Raw genomic sequence first — 25,082 nt, forward strand, 5'->3', positions numbered from 1 at the left:
AATGACACTCTGCACCTTAAGTATCACTTCCTTTTTATTTTTTAAAAATATTTTGCAATATAACTTTAAAGGTTATTAGAATTTTTATAATGATAATTTTACTGTTTATTATAGTTTTTAGCATATAAGTAACCGCAATGTTCCTGTATGGAACATACATGATGTAGCTGGGCTGTCATAACTTCAGAGACCTCTTTAAAAGCTGGATCCAGCAAATATCACATCGCATCTTCATCCCCAACAGGATACCTGCGGAGCAATGAGAATGAATATAGTACTATTAGATTATTCAGTAGAATCATAGACCTCTACAGAATAACTAGGGTCTTTTCAGCCCTACTTATCCATGTTGACCAAGCTGGCATTCCAGTTGAATTCCTACATTTGCCTTACATTCGTCTAAACGCTTCCTATCCAGATGCCTGTCCAAATGTCCCTCAAAGGTCATAGTTTTTTTACAGTGGCAGCTCCTTCTAGTTATGGAGTACTCTGCTCAGTGAAAATTTGCCCCTGAGGTCCTTCTTAGATCTCTCCTTTCACCTTAAGCTCATGCCCTCTAGTTTTAGAATTCACTATTCTGGGTAACAGACTATGAGCATTCACTTTATCAATGCACCTCATGATTTTGTTAATTCCTCACCGCACAATTCATTAAGGTCACTCTCAAACTCCTAAACTTCAAAGAAAAAGCCTTAGCTTGTCTAGCCACAAGGTTCAGTTAACATGCTGGTGAATCTTTTCTGTGTCTTTTCTCAATTATGATGGAGATCAACCACTTAAAGGACATCATAGATTAAATCACTCTCTAAAGACATGTTGTTTTTCATTTCCATTGTTTCTGGTCTCACCTTTTTCTCCATTCTCAGAACCAGGAAACAATTCATCTTGTCACCTTTTCATCCCATCATCCTCCATAATTTCTGGGGGGTTTTCGATGTATTGCCACCAGCAGACACAACTTTTCCCCAATCTACCACCTTCCCCCAAAACCCTCTGGGATACTCCAGTTCACTCTTTAGTCTCCATTTCCCATGAAAAACACCTTTCTGTTTATCTACCCCCTTTACTGAAGTCTGGAGTCCCAAGTATTCATTTCAAATTAAGCAGTAGCGCGCTTTTACTTCTTTTAATTTAGCTTACAGCATCTATTGCCCAGGATATGGACTTCTTAACGCTGGGAAAGCCAAGTGCAGTTTGGGTTAGTGATTTGCAGAACATTTCTGTTTAGACTGAAAGCAAGACACTGAGCTTCCAGCTGCCTATCACTTTAACCTCTGTTCCACTCACACTCTGACTTAGTTGTCTTTGGCTTCCTACACTGTTCCTAGCATTGCTAGGTGTAGGTTTAAAGAAAGCACCTCACCCTCTGACTAGGCATTGTACAACTTTGCATTTTCAACAACAAGTTAATCAGTAATTCCACATAATCTGCATTTCTGGCATTTTTATATCAGATTTCCAGCAGCCATTTCTCATTCCTTTGGCAATTACGGATAAATATTAGTATTTACACTTGCTTTTGAAGTTTGTTACCTTCCACTTTCACATGACTTGCTATTTGATCTCTTTTGCCTTTCACCGTATCACAGACCTTTCTCTTTCCCTAACTCTTCCTAGTCCTCAGGAAGGGTCATTAACTAAAATGTCAGTGCTCCACAGATGCTGTCAGTATTTGGAGTATTTTCCATTTTTATTTCAAATTCCCAACATCCCCAGTATTTTGTCTTTGAGGAATTGATCCATGAATTGTCTCTACAAGAAAAATGAACAAGGTGATTTTTTTAATGAATTCTATGAAATGCTTCTTGTGTGAAGTTTGTAGTTCTTGACTCGAAAACATTCTGACATTGAAAGGGTAGTGCAACTGACTTATCATTGAGCTAATTGACGTTCATGTACCAATGTTGAATCAAAGTGATTTAATAGTACTGCTCTGGTTGTTTATATTGTAAGTCAAGGCATGTATGACCAAACTTAAGAATAATTTACAAAAGACACAAAGTACTGGAAAAGCTCAGTGAGTGGATCAGGCAGCATCTCTGGAGAACATATGGGTGGATGACATTGTGAGTTAACCCTTTTTCATAATCTGAATAATGGGTCTTGATCTGAAACGTTGTCTGCAGAGATGTTACCTGACCTGCTGAGTTACTCCAGAACTTTGTGTTTTCTTGCACAAGATTTCAGCATTAACAATTCATTGTGACGACTTAAGAATCACTTAGTTCATATGTAAAATGAATGGACATGTTTAGTTTAGTTTAGAGATACAGCATAGAAACAGGCCATTCGGGACATCAACTGTGCGCACCAGCTATCATCCGTACACTAAGGGCAATTTACAGAAGCCAATTAACCTACAAACCTGTTCACTTTTGGGATGTGGGAGGAAATCGGTGCACTCAGAGAAAACCCATGTGGTCACAGGGAGAATGTACAAACTCTGTACAGACAGCATCTGTAGTCAGGATCGAACACAGGTGTCTGCTGCTGTAAGGCAGCAACTCTACCGCTGCCCCATTGTGCCGGCCTGTTCTTCAAAGTAAATAATATGCCCAGGACTGATGGAGAAGGAGACAATCTAAGACCTGCAAGGCAATAGTGCGACACAGTGGCGCAGTGGTAGAGCTGATGCCTTACAGTGCTAGAGACTGAGATTTGATTTTGATCCTGACTGTGGGTGCAGTCTGTATGAAGTTTGTGTGCTCTCCCTGTGACTGCGTGGGTTTTCTCTGGGTGCTCTGGTTTCCTCCCACATTCCAACGACTTGTAGGTTTGTGGGTTAATTGGCTTTTGTAAATTGTCCCGAGCATGTAGGGTGTGAAAGTGGGATAACATAGAACTAGAGTGCAGGTGATCAATGGTCAGTGTGGACCCGGTGGGTTGAAGGGCCTGTTTGCACACTCTCTCTAAACTGTAAATTCAGTGAAACATCTGAGTGCATTAAATCTAAATGCAATGCGAAAAATGTCACGCTTAAAAATTTGGTGCAGAAGCTGGAAGATCATTTCAATCCAAAACATGTCACAAACAAGTGAATCCTGGAAAATTGGGCAAAGAACCTGAGGAATGAAACATTTTAATGAGTTTATTGGTTTCATTAAAGAACTTCTACTTGCAGTATTATTTTGATGCCTTGCAAGATAGATTTGCATATGAACCAGTAGTGAGCAATGCATGGATGAACAAACTCAACCAAAATTGTTGAGCATGCAAAACCTGACATTCAAGCTTGCATATGAAATTGTTGTGCCAATGGAAATGGCATCTAAAAATACGAGAGAATTCCACCCTCCACAAGCAACTGACCCAGTGCAGTCCACAAAATGCTGCAACAAAGTTAATGGCCACAAAACCGATTCCAAAATATATCAGCAAGACCAATTCATTGTTAACATTCCATATGCCATTACTCACCTCAGTTTTGTCAATTTAGATCAGCATAACATTCAGTTGCCAAAAGAAAGAGTATATTTTGACCGTCTGAAGAAACAAGGTTAAAGCAAGCAAATCTCATTCAATTCAAAATAACTGGAATGGAGGACCTGCTAGTTTGGTAGTTACTCCATAAGGAAGTGTAATTGCTAAATACCTATGTCAGAAGCAATAAAAGCAACAAACTGACAGGTTTTAGAGGCGTTAGCTGACAACCAATGCTAAAACATGTAAATTGGTGCTGCCACTAATCAGCCAAAACACTTACTTCCTACCAGCTATCTCCCCTTCACTCCGTCATCCCAGCCCTGAAATGCTGTTGCTCCCGTTTCCTCCACAGATCTGCTGAGTTCTTCCAGCAGATCATTTTTTTCACTTACTGCATCAGGTTTAGTGAGATACCTTTGACAGAAATCACTATCAACCAGATAATCAAAATCTTCACTAAACTGGAAGTCTGCCATGCCTTCAAACCATGTAATGGTTCCTTGCACCATTAAATTGTTTGCTGTTGTTCATCGCAGGTGTATATTGCCAAGTTACTTGTGTTTAATTTTGGATTGACAAAATGGAAACAGAGTGTAATTTTTAAGCACGGAACAAACTGTTTTCGCTATATCTGTATCAGTTACCATTCTATGATATTATTGGATGGTAAAATAGTTTGCTGAAATTGTATCTCAAACAATGTGAATTTCATGGACACTCAGTTTACCTCAATTTATAATACCTCTTTGGATTATATTTGTTGTCTTCATAACATCTGAAGACATCACACTGCCCTTCCTTTCATGGCATGTTTTTCACCCTGATATGCTTTCTATCCGGCACTCGGGGGGGGGGAAACACACAATAGGAGGCTTAATTTTGATGATTAAGGAAGCAGCTGACTATCTCCTTAACTATGGAATGTACTACGGCAACTGCACTTTGACTGAGTGAGATGGCAACATGGCGACATCCTTCTATTGCAATATTGGCCCATTCAGAACTATCCTCAGTGTTATACAGGGGGAAACACAAAATATAACATTCAAACTTAACAGTACTATGTTAAGCTTTCCTTTTCCCACCCTCACCACCACTGTCATTCTATTGAACGTACTTTCCTTTTCTTTTGGATCGTCTTGTTTCTCTTACGGAACTTTGCTAGCTTCAAAGTTGTGCGACTGTTCCTTTAAGAGAGGGGGAAAAAAGCGATTGATCAAACACTCCACAGGGATGCAGAATAGACAGGTCAGTCCACTTGTGGCCAATTTTCCCTCATGAAGGAGCTTCACAAATGCTCTACTCTCCTGCGTGTTTCTCCAGTATCTTGCAGATTTTTAAAAATCAAACATTGGCCTAATTCCCTTTTGAGAGATACCATTGACCGTGCTTCCACCACACTTTTAAACAGTGCATTGTAAATCATTCCGTTTAATTTACTGCCTACGCTTCCCCCTAATTACTTTAAATAAGTCTTGCAGTTGCAAGTCCTCTTGCAAGTGGAACCAATTTTTCCTTATTTACACGATCAAAACATCGTTCAGATCAACAATATGTCAAAATTCAGATGCGATGTTGGATGAAAACATACTGTTGAATCGTGTGTACTTACTTATCTGTTGTCACTTTTTCCTCTGTATCTTTAGTCTTACTGACTTGAACTTGTGAAGAACTTATTTCTTCCCTCATTTCCCCGACATAACCCTACAAACAGAAAGCAAGATTAATTGGCTTAATTTTAAACTCTTTTTTGTGTTTTATTTGCTTCTTTGAATAGAATGATTTACTTGGGCCCAGCTTGGATCATATCAGCCAATTAGTGATGGCGTCATTGTGATCATGTATTGTCTTTCTGCTGACTTTTATCACGCAACACAAGCTTTTCACTGTCCGACAAGGGAATTGTATTGATGTAGGTGTAATAATCCTACCAGCTTGTGCCTTTTGACCAAGTTCAGGTGAATATTTTCCAAGCCTGCTTCTTCAATTTCCTGTAGTATGCTATGATCCCTCAGAACCGATGGATTGTTTTGTTTGCAACTGGAAAAATATAGAAAAATAGATGGAAAATTGGAAAAACAGATTATAGACGACTATAAATTATTTGATTCTGTGGCATCCTGTTGACAGCCATGGAAACATAGAAAATAGGTGCAGGAGTAGGCTATTCGTCCTTCCGAGTCAGCACCGCCATTCAATATGATCATGGCTGATCATCTAAAATCAGTACCCCATTCCTGCTTTTTCCCCCATATCCCTTGATCCTGTTAGCCCCAAGAGCTAAATCTAACTCTTTCTTGAAAACGGACAGTGAATTGGCCTCCACTGCATACTGTGGCAGAGAATTCCACAGATTCACAACTCTCTGGGTGAAAAAGTTTTTCCTCATCTCACTCCTAAATGGCCTACCCCTTATTTCTTAAATTGTGACCCCTGATTCTGGACTCCCCCAGCATGGGGGACATTTTTCCTGTATCTAGCCTGTCCAATTCCTTAAGAATTTTTTATGTTTCTGGAAGATCCCCTCTCATCCTTCTAAATTCCAGTGAATACAAGCCCAGTCGACCCATCCTTTCATTATAGGTCAGTCCCGCCATCCCGGGAACTAACCTGTTGAACCTACGCTGCACTCCCTCTACTGTTGACAGTAGACGATAACAGGTTTACATATTTTAATAAACATGCCTGTGGAATAGAAGTCACTGAATAATAGAAAGATCACTGCAAAGAAGGAATCCATTCTGCCGTGAAAATTAAAAAGCTGTAGTTGCTGGAAAATCTTAAATTAGAACAGAAAATACAGGAAACACTGTCGGTCGGGCAGCATCTGTGAAAAGAGAAATGGTGGGGAAGATGCTGGAGTCAATCATAAAAGACGAAATTGCGGACCATTTGGATAGTAGTAACAGGATTGTTCCGAGTCAGCATGGATTTACGAAGGGGAAATCATGCTAGACTAATCTTCTGGAATTCTTTGAGGATGTAACCAGGAAAATTGACAGGGGAGAGCCGGTGGATGTGGTGTACCTTGACTTTCAGAAAGCCTTTGACAAGGTTCCACATAGGAGGTTAGTGGGCAAAATTAGAGCACATGGTATTGGAGGTAGGGTACTGACATGGATAGAAAATTGGTTGACAGACAGAAAGCAAAGAGTGGGGATAAATGGGTCCCTTTCAGAATGGCAGGCAGTAACTAGTGGGGTACCGCAAGGCTCGGTGCTGGGACCGCAGCTATTTACAATATACATTAATGACTTGGATGAAGGGATTAAAATTACCATTAACAAATTTGCAGATGATACAAAGCTGGGTGGTAGTGTGAACTGTGAGGAAGATGCTATGAGGTTGCAGGGTGACTTGGACAGGTTGTGTGAGTGGGCGGATGCATGGCAGATGCAGTTTAATGTGGATAAGTGTGAGGTTATCCACTTTGGTGGAAAGAATAGGAAGGCAGAGTATTATCTGAATGGTGTCAAGTTAGGAACAGGGGACGTACAACGAGATCTGGGTGTCCTAGTGCATCAGTCACTGAAAGGAAGCATGCAGGTACAGCAGGCAGTGAAGAAAGCCAATGGAATGTTGGCCTTCATAACAAGAGGAGTTTAGTATAGGAGCAAAGAGGTCCTTCTGCAGTTGTACAGGGCCCTAGTGAGACCGCACCTGGAGTACTGTGTGCAGTTTTGGTCTCCAAATTTGAGGAAGGATATTCTTGCTATTGAGGGCGTGCAGCGTAGGTTTACTAGGTTAATTCCCGGAATGGCGGGACTATCATATGTTGAAAGACTGGAGCGACTAGGCTTGTATACACTGGAATTTAGAAGGATGAGAGGAGATCTTATCGAAACGTATAAGATTATTAAGGGGTTGGACACGTTAGAGGCAGGAAACATGTTCCCAATGTTGGGGGAGTCCAGAACAAGGGGCCACAGTTTAAGAATAAGGGGTAGGCCATTTAGAACTGAGATGAGGAAAAACTTTTTCAGTCAGAGAGTTGTGAATCTGTGGAATTCTCTGCCTCAGAAGGCAATGGAGGCCAATTCTCTGAATGCATTCAAGAGAGAGCTGGATAGAGCTCTTAAGTATAGCGGAGTCAGGGGGTATGGGGAGAAGGCAGGAATGGGGTACTGATTGAGAATGATCAGCGATGATCACATTGAATGGCGGTGCTGGCTCGAAGGGCCGAATGGCCTCCTCCTGCACCTATTGTCTATTGTCTATAGTTAACATTTCGGGGTGAAGAATCTTTGATTCCACAGATGCTGCCTGGCCCATTGAGTTTTTCCTGCATTTTAGAAACATAGAAAATAGTTGCAGTAGGTGGCCATTTGGCCCTTCGAGCCAGCGCCGCCATTCATTGTGATCATGGCTGATCGTCCACAATCAGTAACCTGTGCCTACGTTCTCCCTATATCCCTTGATTCCACTAGCCTCTAGAGTATCTAACTCTCTTTTAAATTCAATTGAAACATAGAAAATAGGTGCAGGAGTTGCTAAACAACTTGTCATGTCTATTGGAAAGAAATAACCCTTAAATAATCCCTAACAAGAAACGTTATCTTTTCCAATGGTTTTAGTTTCTTCGATTGTAGTCCATCAGTGTAATCCTGTAAATTATACCCTTAAAAATAGCAACTAAATAACTCCCATTCATATGGAGATGTTTCTTTTATGGGTAAATAATTCATTTTCTATTGGAAGTTACTGTTGAATATGCTTCCACCAGAATTTTGTGGCAGTTCAGTTAACATCATAAGAATTCAGTTTTCAGTGAACAATTTTGGGCCCCATATCTGAGGCAGGATGTACTGCCATTGGAGAGGGTCCAGAGGATGATCCCAGGAATGATTAGGTTATAACATATGATGGACGTTTGAAGGCATTGGGCCTGTACTTGTTGGAGTTTAGAAGGATGTGGGGGACCTCATTTAAACTTACCGAATAGTGAAAGGCATAGATAGAGTGAATGTCATTAAGATGGTGCCGTAGGTGGCAGCAGCCTATCTCATCTTTTTCTTCTTTGGTCTGTTTTTAATGTACCTTTAGTTTTTGTATTATGTGGGGGTGGGGTTGGGGGAAACCTTTTCTATCTCTTTCCTCGACAGAGATGCGACTTTTTCATCGTATCTCCGTCTGCACTGCGCCTTTAACATCGTAGAGCTGGTGGTCCCTGGTGAACCTCTGCCTCACCTGGAAATTCTGTCGGAGTCTTTGTACGGAGTCGAGGAGGGAGGTAAAGGGGCAGGTGTTGCATCTCCTACGGTTGCAGGGGAAAGTACATGGGGAGGGGGTGATTTGGGTGGGAAGGGACGAGTTGACCTGGGAGTTGCGGAGGGAACGGTCTCCGCGGAAAGCAGAAAGGGCTGGAGATGGGAAGATGTGGCCAGTAGTGGGATCCCGTTGGAGGTGGCAAAAATGTTGGTGGATTATATGCTGTAAACCACGGCTGATGGGGTGGAAGGTGAGGATAAGGGGGACTCTGTCCTTTACGAATGGGGGGAGGGGGAGCAAGAGCAGAGCTGCGGGTTATCGAGGAGACCCAAGTGAGAGCCTCATCTGTAATGGAAGAGGGGAACCCCCGTTTCCTAAAGAATAAGGACATGTCCATGAGGTATGGAACACCTCATCCTCGGCACAGATACGGCGTACATGGAGGAATTGGGAGTAGGGGATAGGGGATAGTAAGGGAGAGGGGATAGGATCCCACTAGTGGCCACATCTTCCCATCTCCACCCCTTTCTGCTTTCCGCAGAGACCGTTCCCTCCGCAACTCCCTGGTCAACTCGTCCCTTCCCACCCAAACCACCCCCTCCCCAGGTACTTTCCCCTGCAACCACAGGAGATGCAACACCTGTCCCTTTACATCCCCCCTCGACTCCATCCAAGGACCCCAACAGTCTTTTCAGGTGAGGCAGAGGTTCACTTGCACTTCTTCCAACCACATCTACTGTATCCGCTGTTCCAGGTGTCAACTCCTGTATATCGGTGATACCAAGCTCAGGCTCGGCGATCGTTTCGCTGAACACCTCCACTCAGTCCACCTTAACTTACCTGATCTCCCGGTTGCTCAGCACTTTAACTCCCCCTCCCCATTCCCAATCTGACCTTTCTGTCCTGGGGCTCCTCCGTTGTCCGAGTGAGGCCCAGCGCAAATTGGAGGAACAGCACCTCATATTTCGCTTGGGGAGCTTACACCCCAGCGGTATGAACATTGATTTCTCTAACTTCAAATAGCATTTGGTTTCCTCTCACTCCATCCCCTCCCCTTCCCAGTTCTCCCACCAGTCTTACTGTCTCTGACTACATTCTATCTCTGTCCTGCCCACTCCTGTGACATCAGTCTAGAGAAGGATCTCGACCCGAAACGTCACCGATTCCTTCTCTCCAAAGATGTTGCCTGACACATTGAGTTACTCCAGCATTTTGTGTCTACCTTCGATTTAAGCCAGCAACCCCATCCCCCAGAGAATCCAGTACAAAATCCTCCTCATGACCTACAAAGCCCTCCATAACCTGGCCCCATCCTACCTGACCGACCTCCTCCACAGGCACACTCCCACCTGCACCCTCCGCTCTGCTGCTGCCAATCTCCTATCCCCCCACATCCGGACCAAACTCAGATCCTGGGGGGACAGGGCTTTCTCCATTGCTGCTCCCACCCTATGGAACTCACTACCCCAAACCGTCAGAGACTCCTCCACACTCACCACATTCAAAACATCACTGAAGTCTCACCTATTCAGTACTGCCTTCAACCACTGAAGGTCACCTCACCTTCTGTCTCCTTTCTCTGTTCGTTTACTTATTTATCTATTTATTCACTTCCCTATGTTCTCTAAATCCCTGTAAAGCGTCTTTGAGTATATGAAAAGCGCTATACAAATGTAATGTATTATTATTATTATTATTATCTGCAGTTCTTTCCTACATATCTCTTGGAGACTATCTTGGTACATTGAATTTATATATGTTACAATCACAAAGACAACAATAAACGATTAACCACGGTTTTGATCGCTATAATAACCTACTGAGCTTTAACATTTTGAGTACAGACAACTAACTTTGCAGAATTAGAATTTAGTTTAGTTTGGGATACAGTGCAGAAACAGGCCATTCAGCCCACTGAGTCAGCACCGACCAGCGATCCCTGCACATTAACATTATCCTACACATACCAGGGACAATTTACATTTATACTAAGCCAATTATCCTACAAACCTACGGCACCCATGTGGCCCGTCCTCGACGGCCGGCGCCTGTGGCCTCCTTCTTCTGCAGGAACTGAAGCAATTGCAGAAAGATGCCTTGTTCTGCATTTTGTGGAGATACCAACAATTCTGGAGAAATATTCTAGGCTAGATATTGTACATAACTATTTCTAATTATTTGATCTGCTGGAAGCAATGAATATTCCCGAATGCACCAGTGGTGATCTCTTTTTATATTTTCAGGCCTTCGCAATGGAAAAATGTTTATTTATCTTTCAAGACATCAAGATATTTATTTTATTACTTACTGGATAATTCCACTCTTGCGGATATGTTCTGCTTGAGATCTGATCCTTCCATTTCCTAGTAGACAACCATTGCAGTATTAAGAAATAAGCGATAGTTTTTGCCTTAGCCTTATCCCTCTTAACAGGCTATAATATTTACCACTCCTTTATATATTTCACTGATTTAGCAAGATCAATTCACATCATCAAATTTTAAGTAAAACTGAGAAAAAATAGACAATAAATAAAATAAATTCAACAGGCTATTTAGAAATGGATGGCTCCTATTCCTTCTCTCCAGAGGTGCTGCCTGTCCCGCTGAGTTACTCCAGCATTTTGTGTCCACCTTCAGTGTCAACCAGCATCCACAGTGCCTTCCTACACATCAAATAAAGGACTTGACATACAAAAAAAGCTTAGCAAACATACAGGGTTCAGAAGAGACAGCGATATCACTATGGGTCCTAGAATGGATTAAACTTCAGGACATCTTTTTGTCAGTGTCACCAGTATGGAATGAGGTTGTGAGGACAGCAGTCTGAAATAAGGTTTTTTTGAATGCCAAAATTGATTAAATGGGGCTTTTTATAAAGAGGCATTTTATATGAAAGCAAGCAACCTATTCTAACCCATTGAGGTAAAATCTGAAGTTATCCCCAGATGGAGAACTGCATCGAATTTTGGGCACCACATTTTACAATGGATATCAAGGTGCTGGAGAAGGTGTGGAGGTGGCTATTACAATAAGCGAGTTCGGTATCTCGACCCCGCATGCGCAGGTCATAAGTCACTTGTGCTAAACATTCTCGCCGGCTGAGGTGCTGTGTGTATACATACCTGCGTTTCATCTATATTTTCCAGTTTTGAGTCTTCGAGGTAAGGAAATACTGCTTTCAAAACTATTAATTAAGTGTATTTATGGTTCATTTGTAAAAACTACGATGATTTTGTAGCTTTTATTGCTTTATGCTTCGGTGAGTGAGCGAGATGGTGACGATTTTCTTTTGCATTGTAACTTGTACCGGAACTACTCCTCAAGCGGGAATATGTCACACTTCCCAAACCATGAGTTTTTTTGTTGTTGTTTTCTCAATTTCAATCTCAATCTCAATCTCAATCGTTCTTGGATTGTCGACGATGCACAAGAAAAACAACCGTTTGAGTGAATTAATTGCTGCTGTGTGCGGGCGGTGGCTCCAGTCTGGAACATCAATAGATGACCACTGCAAACTTGAAGCTGCTGTTCGTGCCACGATTAGACAGCGCAGAGGTCAGCATCCAGCGGAGCAGTTTATCTGATCAAACCCCCCCCCCCATATAATATCACCCAGAAACACATCGCTCCGGTAGACACAAAATGCTGGAGTAACTTACCGGGACAGGCAGCATCTCTGGGAAGAAGGAATGGCTGACGTTTCAGGTCAAGAAGGAATAGCTGACGTTTCGGGTGATATTATAGCTCGCTTATTGAGAGACCATTTATGTGGAAAGATTGGACAGGTATTGTAATCCTTTGATATAGATGGTTTTGATAGAGAAAACCTAGACTATCAGTAACCAAAAAAATGAAATGGAGATAGGGAGGATTATTTTTTAAATGGTGAATGCATTACCATATCATCTGGAATGCATTGCCTAAATGGGAAATAGAAGAATATTTATGGGTGTATAGGTTTTGCTTTGTTGTTACCTTCTCCTCGCTAACAATGATCAATTCTACATTTTCCTTGATCTCCATCCCCTTTGTCTCATTTTAATATCGTACATTTCCTTATCTCTGTATCTCCCTCTCCCCTGATTCAGTCTGAAGATGGGTCTCAACCCGAAACGCCACCCATTCCTTCTATCCAGAGATGCTGCTTGTCCCACTGAGTTACTCCAGCATTTTGTGTCTATCTATGGAAGTGTATCGAGACTTGCAGAAGAAGAACATGGTGCAGAAGCAACTCAGTTTTCTCAAAAGCCGGCACAGATAAGATCGATTCAATTGGCTCTTGCTTGTGCTATATGATTCCGGAACATTCTGAAATGGGACTCGGATTTATCAAGATGAAAAAGTGCAAATACGCAAGGAGCAATGATTGTAGTATCTTTAAACCAGCACGAAATATAGATCTTGGGATGTTGGCACAGAAGTGATAAAACTAAGGATTAATAACAAGCAGGTAGACTCTTCCCATTAATTCTTCAACATTAAATTCTGAACAGGGAACTTCACGACTGGAAGCATATTACATCGATCCAGGCAGTTATGCATCAGCTGGTGCATAACCAAATGTTTAATATACTTTGCTAAGGGGCAAGGAATAGCACTTGATTATAACATTATTTGCAATTGAAAAACAACCTAGAAAAGACGTCCGGAATTATGTGCATCAGCAATAAAGACAAATATCCTTTTAACAAGTACTGCATAATGTTCTTGAAAAACAACCCCCTGAATATGTCACACAAGAACTAATTACTTTGTAGAACACTGATTCCACTTGCTCATGTGAGAATCCTGAATAGAGAAATAATAACGGTGAAAAGTTAATAAGCTTTTGGTGGCATTTGTTCGGGGAAATTATATCGGCCGCAGTTCTGTGGGAATTCATTCCTTTTTATTACAGGAAAAGGTCAGTGTGATAACAAATGTACACATGAGCTACTGGGACTGACAAGATGGTGCAGAGCAATGCAAATCACTGTTAATACTGGCTGGGATGCAAATGTCTTGGAGTTTGACTTGACTCTCTGACTCAAAGGAAAAGGGGATTGCAAGCAGACCCAAGCTGACATTTTAAAACCAAAACTCCTACTGCCAGAAAAGTGATTGAGAACTGGCTGAGCAATGATTTGAACAGAAGGTTAAAGTTCCACAATGGAATGTCTTCCATTCACCATGTGGATTGGGCCATATCTGATGAACAATAGAGTAACCAATAGTTCTCTTCTATATGCTTCTAATAGGGCTTCCCTCCCTCTTTCCCCAGGATGGAAATGTCAAAGACTAGAGGGCATATCGAATAGATTAGGCAGCTTCATTGAGGAAGACTAAAGGATAATGTAAGAGTAGTTGTGTGTCAGAAGACACATCAGCAAAATTGAACATTTCAGAACTGAGGCTAATAGTTTAGTGACTGGAACAATATAAATTCTATGGCTGAGGTATTTAAAGAGTTTTGAGCTAATCTTAAAAGTGTGAGGGGCAAAGTTTAAAGGTGATGTGCAGGGCAGGTTTGTAATACAGAGAGTGGTGGGTGCCAGGAATGCGCTGCCAAGAAGTGGTGGAGGTAGATAAGATAGTGGCGTTTAAAGGTTACGCGTATGCAGGGAATAGAGCAATAAGGATCACAAGCAAGCAGAGATTAGTATAACTTGGCACCATGTTTAATGCAGATATTATGGGCTGAAGAACCTATTCCCTTGTCGTGCTGTTTCTATGTCCAACGTTCTTTTTATGGTCTCAGACGCATGGCAGAAAAAGGGAGGAACAGCGGTAGTCCAATTCACCTCTTCGTGTTTGCTCTGCCAATCAATTAGCTCAAAACTCATCTGTAAATCCCATTTAAATATCTCAGCCATAGAACTCATATCATTCAGATCACTAATCTATCAGCTTCAGTTCTGCAAATTTCAACTTTGCTGATGAGTCTTCTGCCACTTGACTACTCTTAAATTATCCTTCAGTCTTCCCAATTCAGGCAGCCTAATCCATTCTACCTGCCCTGAAAATGAAGCTCTTTTAGCTCTGGTTTCTGCATCCACTCCAAAGCCATCTTATTTCTCCTGAAGTGCAATGAGCTTAACTCAAAGTGTGCTTCTAATGATATCAAACCAGATTCTACACGGGTTTTACATAATATAATTTAATCCATATGCTTCATAAGCTTTAGCTCACTGTGGTGTTTTCTTTGGGTGCTTCAGTTTCCTCCTCCATTTCAAATATGCATGGCTAATGGGCCACTATAAATTGCCCCTCGTGTGTAGATGAGCAGTAGAATCTGTCAGGAGAATTGATAGGATAATGTGTAGAATATGCATTTAATGTAAAAATGGGTGCTCGTTGGTCAGTGTGGGCTGAGGGATCCATTTCCATGCTGAATCTCGTTGACTCTCATATCAACATGTGGCATTCCTATTTTGAGATGGGGGCACGGTGGAACAGCGGGAGAGTTGCTGCCTTACAGAGCCAGAGAGCCAGGATCGACCCTACCTACGGGTGCCGTCTGTACAAAGCTTGTACTTTCTCCCTGTGACTGCGTGGGTTTTCTCCGGGTGCTCCGGCTTACCCCCACACTCCAAAGACATATGGGTTTGTAGGTTAATTGGCTTGTGAAATTGTAAATTGTCCCTAGTGTGTGTAGGATAGTGTTAGTGTGCAGGGATCGCTGGTTGGTGCGAACCCGGTGGGCCGAAGGGCCTGTTTCTGTACTGTACCTCTAAACTAAACTAAAAGATAAGGGACAGTTTTTAAAATAAGGGACTTTCTTAAAAATTATTCTCAGTTTCCATTTACTAAAATAATATCTTGAATTTCATCTTTGACTGGGAGTTTATTTTATGTGAAGCCGGAGGAAACAGTGAAGCCGGTGTGAAGATTTGTGATACCCTGGTCAGTTAAAATTGGGTTGGACAAATTAGAAAGACTGATAGTCATACTTCCATACCTGAACTAATACATTAGTTCAATTCCTGAAAGATGTGTGACATAACTCTCACCTCTCTTTAAAGTCTCGTCATCATTTGCACTGTTTCGCTCTTCCCCCTCAGGTGCAATGAGAATTTCAGTAAATCCTTGCTGTGTCCTGTGTTGACCACTTGAAATAGAGTTATGTCTGTTGTATTGATGCATTCCAGCTTTAGGATTATGCTTTATCTCGCCACGTGAGTTGTAATTCTGAACTGCATCTAAGGGTGCTAATAGTAATTCCATATTTTCTCTCTTAATCATCGTCTTTATGGGGTTACTCTTGGGATGTACGCAGATTTTTGAGCTCGTAGAATTACTTCTTGTTGCATTGGAACTGAGCGATGGCCCTGCTGCTGTTCCCTGTGGGCGAGCTTCTGCGTTTTGTTTCTCCGGTTGGAGAAGAGGTACAGCCTCAAGAGAAAAATAAATTATCAGCAAATTCTACAAAATTCCTCAAAATAATTCTTGGTTCTAATATTTCTGCTGTCACAACTGAAACCATTATATTGGACGATGTACAACTAAATTGCAGGGGTCAATTATATATAATTAGGTTCACAAACACACAAATAAATAAATATATGTATATATATATATATTTTAAAAATACGTCTGGGGCCTACTCGGTTGCAGGAGTTTCCGGAAGGCGGACGCACGAGGGATCAACCGACCGTCTCTAGGGACTCCAGCTCCAGTGCCTTTGGCTCTCCTGAGCCTTACCCACAAGGCAGCGGGGTGCTATTTAACCCATAGATGGGACCTGGTTGATGGGTGTCTGGACGTGTCCACACAATGGTGGGCCTGCACGTCGCATCTCTGGGGGCCAGAGTTCCTCCGAGATCCCCGCACAGTTCAGCCTGGGACTGAAGATGGCCCCAGTTACCATGTGTTGCCACAAGGAGGCACTGCGAGAGTCTTGATGATGCAGAGGTTGTGTACTGGCAGAAGGAGGCTTACGCACTCGGCTCCCTTTTTCGCAAAATTTGCTAGCCAGCGGCAGCTGGATTTATACCAGGGCACTAGACACATGCAACACCCTATGGCTCGCACCACAGGGTGTTTCATATATACGTATGTATATATGTATATGTATATAATATATATATATACTAATGGTCTGCCACCATTATCTGGTCAAAATTCTGAAAGTTCAGTTGAAATTCCCTAGGCAGCCTTGTTAGTGGCAAGCGCTCTTTCAGGTGGTGTCCCTCTATTGTGAATGAGTTATTTGAGATTGATATATATATAATATATATATATATATATATATATATATATACAATCTATATATATATAAACTCTCTCTCTCTCTCTCTCTCTCTCTCTCTCTCTCTCTCTCTCTCTCTCTCTCTCTCTCTCTCTCTCTCTCTCTCTCTCTCTCTCTCTCTCTCTCTCTCTCTCTCTCTCTCTATATATATATATATATATATATATATATTTAGCTTACTGACCCCACCATCCCTTTTAGTCTTGTTTTCCTATTTTATGATTTGCAATTATTAGTAATATATATTTTGTTAGTAAATACTGGTAGCCATCTTTCACCAAATTACAGATTTCATACCTCTGTTACGGAAGATCTTGTAGAATATTTTCCAGAATTGTTATTTCTATTCCTTTTACCTTCATTCTTTGATGAAAAGACATCTTTTTCGGTCACCTGATCAACTAAAATTACATTGTCAAAAGAATGTTCTGATCTTGATGGGTGAGATGAGGGTGGGGTTGTAGGATTTCCTAATATGGATTCCGCACCATGTCTATGCACGCACCAGGATATCTGAGAACAGGTTTCTTGATATGGATGTGGTAGGTTTATGATATCCCCTGTGCATGGGGTTGCTTGGTCAACATGTGTCCCATCAGATGGTATCTTATGTTCTTGAGTTCTTTCAGACCTGCCTATATTCAGGTTTCCCCCCTTGTCAATAGCTGTTTGTGCCATAGTACTATTATGATTGGGTTGTCCATGCCTGCCCTCAATGTGCATAGTATTTGCACATTGGGGTTCCTTGTGCAGCTGAGAATTGTGATTTTCGTTTTCAACTCTGCCATAATTTAGAGCAACATCAAGACCTTGGACAGAGAGCTGGTAATACTTTGTATGGTTATAATTCTTTTTTAGTTGTTTCATGGTGATGAATGGATGTCTCAAGGCAGAGCTTGCAGAAATCCGATTTTTGGGATCAAAGTTGAGCATCCTCTTCAGAAGAGCCACCATAAAGTTACGATCATGGAACTCAGCGATATCATCATCGTTTGGGAACAAGTTCTGAATGATATTGAATGTCTCAAACTGATCTAGTGACTTCACAGTCAGTTTTCTTGGCTCCAAATGTGTTGTTGACATCTTTGATTTATATTCTGACAATGGTTTAAGTTGCCACTGGTGACCTGAATAAGGACACGCGTTTCTTTTGAAGAAGAGATGTGCTTTACTTGCCTGGTTGAGCAGATAGTCCTTCGGTTGCCCTTGAGCTTCTACAATGATTTGGACCTGATCGTATTGGTTTTTACCGGGATAGAGGGGTTGACCAAGGCGAAGCTCAGCTAGTACACAGCCAAGGGACCACATATCCAACTTCTCACTGAAAGGCAGTCCTAAGAGGATCTCGGGACATCTGTAGTGTCTGGCTTGGATATATGGGTCTTTGGAATGAAAAGTAAAAATCTTTATTAATAGAAGGTTGAAATTATATATTTGTTTTTTTTGCAAAATGCCAGAATCATAATTAAAACTAAATTAAAAGTTATTATTGGTATGACATTTTTACTTCTGAATTTGAGATCAGGGAATAAAATAGAAAATTGAGCTGAAAGAGTCCTCTCTCTGCAAAATGTGGGTCCTTCATGGGACGAGTTGGGTACACGGCCCATTCAGTTGCTATTGAGCGTTAGTCTACGGCGAAAGAAAATTGGCCAAAAGAGTTGCAATCAGAACCGACTAATAATATTAGCATCACTAAGCCAACAAAAAGCAAGAGAATCCTTGAACCATTAGAAAATAGAACGGATTCAATTGGAAACAAAGGAATAATTGAGCTAATGGGAAAAAATAAAATTAGAACTCATTAGAAACAATAGTGTCACTTATATAGGGCTAACATTAATATCACAGAATCAATCAGAATAATCAATTTGGAACAGTAGAATTTGAGCTAATTAGAAACAGCAGCAGCACTGAGATAATTGTTAATGCTAAGCAATTATCTGAAATTATTATATTTATCTAACCAGTTGGAAACAGTAGGAATACAACTGGATTACGAAAATACATAGCTGAAAAGAATAGTGTAAGAAAATAACTGCAGATGCTGGTACAAATCAAAGGTATTTATTCACAAAATGCTGGAGTAACTCAGCAGGTCAGGCAGCATCTCAGGAGAGAAGGAATGGGTGACGTTTCGGGTCGAGACTGAAGAAGGGTCTCGACCCGAAACGTCACCCATTCCTTCTCTCCTGAGATGCTGCCTGACCTGCTGAGTTACTCTAGCTGAAAAAAATAGTTACACCGTTTTCTACATTCTAATACAATTTGTGTTGATTCCTTTATTTACATTTCAGTTAAATGCATTACACATTTAGTTAGCTTTAGACTTTACATTAGACTTTAGAGATATTGCTTTGAAGCAGGCCCTTCGGCCTACCAAGTCCCAACCGACCAGCAATCACCCCGTACACTAACACACACTAGGGACAATTTACAATTTTTACTGAAGGCAATTAAGAAGTCACAGAACATACAAACCCCTACAGACATCAACCGTAGTCAGGATAGAACCCAGGTCTCTGGCGCGGTAAGGCAGCAACTCTACCCCTGTGCCACCCACCAGTAATTGGCTTATACCTAAAAGACCTGTCAAAGATCCCTTGAAAATTGCCTGGGTAAAGACAAGCAATGTAAAGTATTAAGCTAGTTCGATGAGTTGGTCACAGGTTGGTGTTCCATCGATGCAAAGTTAACATCACCAGTTCCAAGTCAGCAGCAACCTTCAATTAGCTCAGAGTAAGTGCACTAGAAGTTCATGAATGATTGTCATCCTGCAACACAATCCTTCCCCCTCTGAAAAAAATATGTATCTGAGGTGTCCATACTCTTCCTCGAGGCTGAAACATAGAGGAATTATTGTACTGGAGTAAAAGGCAGAACTTTTGCAAGTCTAGTGGGGTACCGCAAGGCTCAGTGCTGGGACCCCAGTTATTTATTACAGGTATAACAGGTATAACAGAGCTTTATTTGTCGTTCGGTACCGAAGTACCGAACGAAACTACATAGCAGTCATAGAAAAAAAAAAGAACACAAGACACATAACCCCAACACAAACGTCCATCACAGTGACTCCAAACACCCCCTAACTGTGATGGAGGCAACAAAACTTCCACTCTCTTCCCCACGCCCACGGACAGACAGCTCGTCCCCGACCGACCCGCACAGTCCCCGCACCGGGCGCTGAAACGTCTCGCGGCCGAACCGGGCGATGAAAGGCCCGCGACCAAGCCTTGCGCAGCTAAGTCCCGTGGTCGAGCCGCACCGGGCGATGTCAAGTCCGCAGCCGAGCCGCACCAGCGATGAAAAGCCCCGCAGCCGAGCTGCACCGGGCGATGTTAAGCCCCGCAGCCGAGCTGCACCGGGCACTGTTAAGTCCAGCGGCCAAGCCGCACCGGGATGTAAAGTCCAGCGGCCAAGCCGCACCGGGTGATGTAAAGTCCAGCGGCCGAGCCTCAGCGGGCGATGTTAGGCCCCGCAGCCGAGCTGCACCCCGCGCCGTGAGGAAGAGAAAAGTTCCCCCCCCCCTCCCACACCACCACCCCCTCCCACACATACACAACCAAAAAAATATATATAAAAACCATCCCAACACCGACACACAACAAAAAAAGGGAAAAAAAAGACGGACAGACTGCTAGTCAGCCGCTGCCGTTAGGCGCCGCCACGTGAACCAGTGTATATTAATGATTTGGACGAGGGAATTGGATGCAACATCTCTAAGTTTGCGGATGACACGAAGTTGGGTGGCAGTGTTAGCTGCGAGGAGGATGCTAGGAGGCTGCAGAGTGACTTGGCTAGATTAGGTGAGTGGGCAAATGCATGGCAGATGCAATATAATGTGGATAAATGTGAAGTTATCCACTTTGGCGGCAAGAACAGGAAAGCAGAGTATTACCTGAATGGTGACCGATTGGGAGAAGGGGAGATGCAACGTGACCTGGGTGTCATGGTGCACCAGTCATTGAAAGCAAGCGTGCAGGTGCAGCAGGCAGTGAAGAAAGCGAATGGTATGTTGGCATTCATAGCAAGAGGATTTGAGTTTAGGAGCAGGGAGGTTCTACTGCAGTTGTACAGGGCCTTGGTGAGACCGCACCTGGAGTATTGTGTGCAGTTTTGGTCTCCTAATCTGAGGAAAGACGTTCTTGCCTTAGAGGGAGTACAGAGAAGGTTCACTAGATTGATCCCTGGGATGGCGGGACTTTCATATGAAGAAAGACTGGATAGATTAGGCTTGTACTCGCTGGAATTTAGAAGACTGAGGGGGGATCCAATAAAAACATATAAAATTCTTAAGGGGTTGGAGAGGCTAGATGCGGGAAGATTGTTCCCGATGTTGGGGGAGTCCAGAACCAGGGGTCACAGCTTAAGGATAAGGGGGAAGTCTTTTAGGACCGAGATGAGAAAACATTTCTTCACACAGAGAGTGGTGAGTCTGTGGAATTCTCTGCCACAGAAGGTAGTTGAGGCCAGTTCATTGGCTATATTTAAGAGGGAGTTAGATGTGGCCCTTTTTGCTAAAGGGATCAGGGGGTATGGAGAGAAGGCAGGTACAGGTTACTGAGCTGGATGATCAGCCATGATCATATTGAATGGCGGTGCAGGCTCGAAGGGCCGAATGGCCTACTCCTGCACCTATTTTCTATGTTTCTATGTTTCTAAGTCCGCATAGCCTGTCAACCATCTGCACGGTTCAAGTCAGGAGTCTGATGGAACTCTGTCCACTTGCCTGGATCAGTGAAGCTTCAATAACACTCAAGGAGCTTGACATTATGTAAAACAAGCAGCCCACATGATAGGCAACCCATCCACAACTATTCACTCAGTCTACGTTCATTCATTCAGTCATATCATACAGCAGTTTGTGCCATCTAGAGGTTGCAGTGCAGCAAGTGACAAGGACTACATCTTCCAAACTCACCAGTTAGAAGGACAAGTTCAGCAAAGCATGGGCACACCATCACCAAACAAATTGCCCTCCAAGCCACACACCATGCCCACTTGGTAATATATTGCAGTTTCTTCAGCATTGATGGGTCAAGGCCCTGTAATTCCCTCCCCAACAACTTTGTGGGTGTACTCACACCTCAAGGACAATTGGACGGCACAACAGCGCAGTGGTAGAGTTGCTACCTTACATTGGCACATTACATACACCCGCATTCGATCCTGACAATGGGTGCTGTCTGTGCAGAATTTGTCCCTTCTCACTCTGACCGTGTGGGTTTTCGTTGGGTGCTCCGGCTTTCTCCCACATTCCAAAGGTGGGCAGGTTTGTAGGTAATTAGCTTCTGTAAATTGTTCCTACTGTGTAGGATGCGAAACTGGGATAGCATTGAATTTGTGTACGGGACTTGTGTGGTACGGTTGACTTGTATCTGAAGAAGGGTCTCGAGCCGAAACATCACCCATTCCTTCTCTCCAGAGATGCTGCCTGTCCCGCTGAGTGACTCCAGCTTTTTGTGTCTATCTTCGGTTTAAACCAGCATCTGCAGTTCCTTCCTACACTAGTGTACGGGTGATCATTGATCAGTGTGGGACTCGGTGGGCCGAAGGCCTGTTTCCACGCTGTATTTCTAAAGTCAACTCACCGGCAACTCACCGGCAGCTCACCGGCACCCTATCAAGGGCAATGGGGATGGGCAAGTAAATACTGGTTGCCTGCGAAACCCACATTCCTTGAATGACAAACAATGTGCCAAAAACTGATTAACAGGATAAAAAATGCAATGTAAGGTGGAGTTTTTAATTAAAGAAGTTAAACATGCAAAATCAAAATTATCAGGAAAGCGATCATCAAAATACATACCATTAACATGCTGAATCTCATGAAGTATACTGGCTGAACCAAAGTCAATCACTTTGACCCTGAACGGAAACCGTGTGTGCTGTACCAACATGATATTATCTGGCTTGATATCTGTGTGAATAATAGATAACTCTTTCAACTTCACCAAAGCTCTCAGCAGTTGAATGGCAATGATCCTCATATGCTTGACCTGGACCGGGGCAAAGTTGTTAGCTTTTTGGAATTCCATCAAATTCTGCTCCAGAAGTTCAAATACCAGGTAGGACCTTCCATTGCAATGGAAGCTTTCGAGGAAATGTACAATGTGAAATTTGTTTGTGTCCACATTTTGAAGCAATTTTAATATCCTTATTTCTGATGCAAGGCAACCAAATTGTTTAAGGGTCTTCACAGCAACAAACTGACCAGTGCGTTTTTTACGACAGCAAATCACTTCCCCGTATACACCCTCGCCGATCTGTTGGATAATGTTGTATATGTCATCGTGAGATATAATGGCAGCCATCTCCTTGTGAGTGGATTCACGAAGAACAGTTTTGGGAGAATATATGATATTCTGTGATTTAGGGTATCCATTAAATCTTTCAGAGTTCATATTCAAAGTATTCTCTCTTCGATCACCTTTAAGTAACCTGTCTTCATTGTTAACATATCTTTGACTGGGGATGTTAATACAAAGATGTTGAACTGTTCTACATTTGTAGTCTTTTTTCACTGTGTGTTTATCTTCATTCAATCCTGTTCCTTCCTTCGTGTTGTTGTGGAGACCACAAAGATTCCTTTCAGAATAACATGCATTTCTATAGGTCATTTTCAGAGCGTGACACTAAGCTACTATGCTGTCATCAGAAATCAAAATTGAGCTTTGTCCACAAGCTCCTCCACAATCAAAGAATCAACTATAGGATACATTCACCAAGACCAAACGTAAAATTAGTAGCCATGCAAAGCTGGGTTATCGAGATCCTGCCACATTATATCACAATCTGTAAGAAAGGATTTACAAGCTCTGATGTCATAATTATCTTGTGATTTCATCAAGATACTTTGTGAGAGAGGGTAATTAAACATGATAATTCCTCATTTTGAAGTCTCCTCTATTATAATATAGTGAGATTTACCTCTGAATTCGAGCAATTCTGTAGAATATTTTTTGCTTTTAAAAAGTGTTCATGTCTCTCATAATTCCATTATAACCCCCCACCCATTGACAGGGAGCATTCCACATAAAAGTTCATGTTAGAATTGTCAACTTTCTGGCAAGTGAGACAAGGGCCAGCCATAAAGGACAGGAATAGAAATCACTGCAGAATTTTGGAATTAGGTCTCCAAGGATTGCCCCTGTGGGACATTCTCCTGGCCGGAGCCTCAAGACCTGACCATACACCTGGCTGGGACCTTGAGATAACCACCCACCAGGCATGAGCTACCGGGAGCATCAGCATTCACCTGATATGGACCCTGCGTATGCTGTTATTCACCCGTTCACCTATTCAGCCCTGAAGCAGGACACCAATCTCCTGGATAATCCCTCAGGTTGGAGAAAGGTTTATTGCGATAATGGCTGCGCTACTAGGCTATTCTCAGTGGGAATGTCTCCGCAGGTCGTAGATATCTATTGGTTTTAATGTGTGTTTAAATTATCTTTTGTATTATCTTAGTTTTGTTCAGAGATACAACGTGGAAACAGGCCCTTCATCCTAACAAGCCCACGCCGACCAACAATCACCCGGTACACTAGTTCTGTCCTATACTTTAGGGACAATTTTACAGAAGCCACACGTCTTTCGAGTGTGGAAGGAATTTAGAAGGATGAGAGGAGATCTTATCGAAACGTATAAGATTATTAAGGGGTTGGACACGTTAGAGGCAGGAAACATGTTCCCAATGTTGGGGGAGTCCAGAACAAGGGGCCACAGTTTAAGAATAACGGGTAGGCCATTTAGAACTGAGATGAGGAAAAACTTTTTCAGTCAGAGAGTTGTGAATCTGTGGAATTCTCTGCCTCAGAAGGCAGTGGAGGCCAATTCTCTGAATGCATTCAAGAGAGAGCTGGATAGAGCTCTTAAGGATAGCGGAGTCAGGGGGTATGGGGAGAAGGTAGGAACGGGGTACTGATTGAGAATGATCAGCCATGATCACATTGAATGGCGGTGCTGGCTCGAAGGGCTGAATGGCCTCCTCCTGCACCTATTGTCTATTGTTTATTGAAACCAGAGCTCCGAGAGAAAACCCATGCTGTCACAGGGAGAACGTACAAATTCCGAACGGACAGCAACCGTAGTCCGGATCGAATCCGGGTCTCTTGCACTGTAAGGCAGCAACTCTACCGTTGCACCACCGTGCCACCCACTATTATCTGTGCTTTTGCAATATCCATGGATGAACAAGGCTCTCTGTATTTATCAACACT

The 25,082-nt window shown here is 42.5% G+C and overlaps 1 protein-coding gene across 1 annotated transcript; it reads right to left on the bottom strand.

Annotated features, from left to right (window-relative positions):
• Nucleotides 1-231: 231 nt before the first annotated feature.
• LOC144597605 (uncharacterized) lies at nt 232-23,264 on the bottom strand. The gene is made up of 8 exons (XM_078407109.1): nt 22,670-23,264; nt 17,158-18,242; nt 15,623-16,004; nt 10,940-10,994; nt 5,355-5,463; nt 5,036-5,127; nt 4,541-4,610; nt 232-249 (listed from the first exon to the last, which is right to left on the bottom strand). Exons 1-8 carry the CDS (start codon nt 23,262-23,264, stop codon nt 232-234), a joined length of 2,406 nt encoding a protein of 801 aa, XP_078263235.1.
• Between the last annotated feature and the right edge of the window lie 1,818 nt (nt 23,265-25,082).

This window comes from Rhinoraja longicauda, chromosome 10, assembly GCF_053455715.1.
Source record: "Rhinoraja longicauda isolate Sanriku21f chromosome 10, sRhiLon1.1, whole genome shotgun sequence".
Lineage (NCBI taxonomy): Eukaryota > Metazoa > Chordata > Chondrichthyes > Rajiformes > Arhynchobatidae > Rhinoraja > Rhinoraja longicauda.

Coding starts and splice junctions, on each gene's coding strand:
- LOC144597605 (XM_078407109.1), bottom strand. CDS start 23,264: ATGAACTCTGAAAGATTTAATGGATACCCTAAATCACAGAATATCATA. Junction 18,243..22,669: donor TGAGATTCAGCATGTTAATG/GTATGTATTTTG, acceptor TTCATTCCAAAG/ACCCATATATCCAAGCCAGA. Junction 5,128..5,354: donor TGGTCAAAAGGCACAAGCTG/GTAGGATTATTA, acceptor TTCTGTTTGTAG/GGTTATGTCGGGGAAATGAG.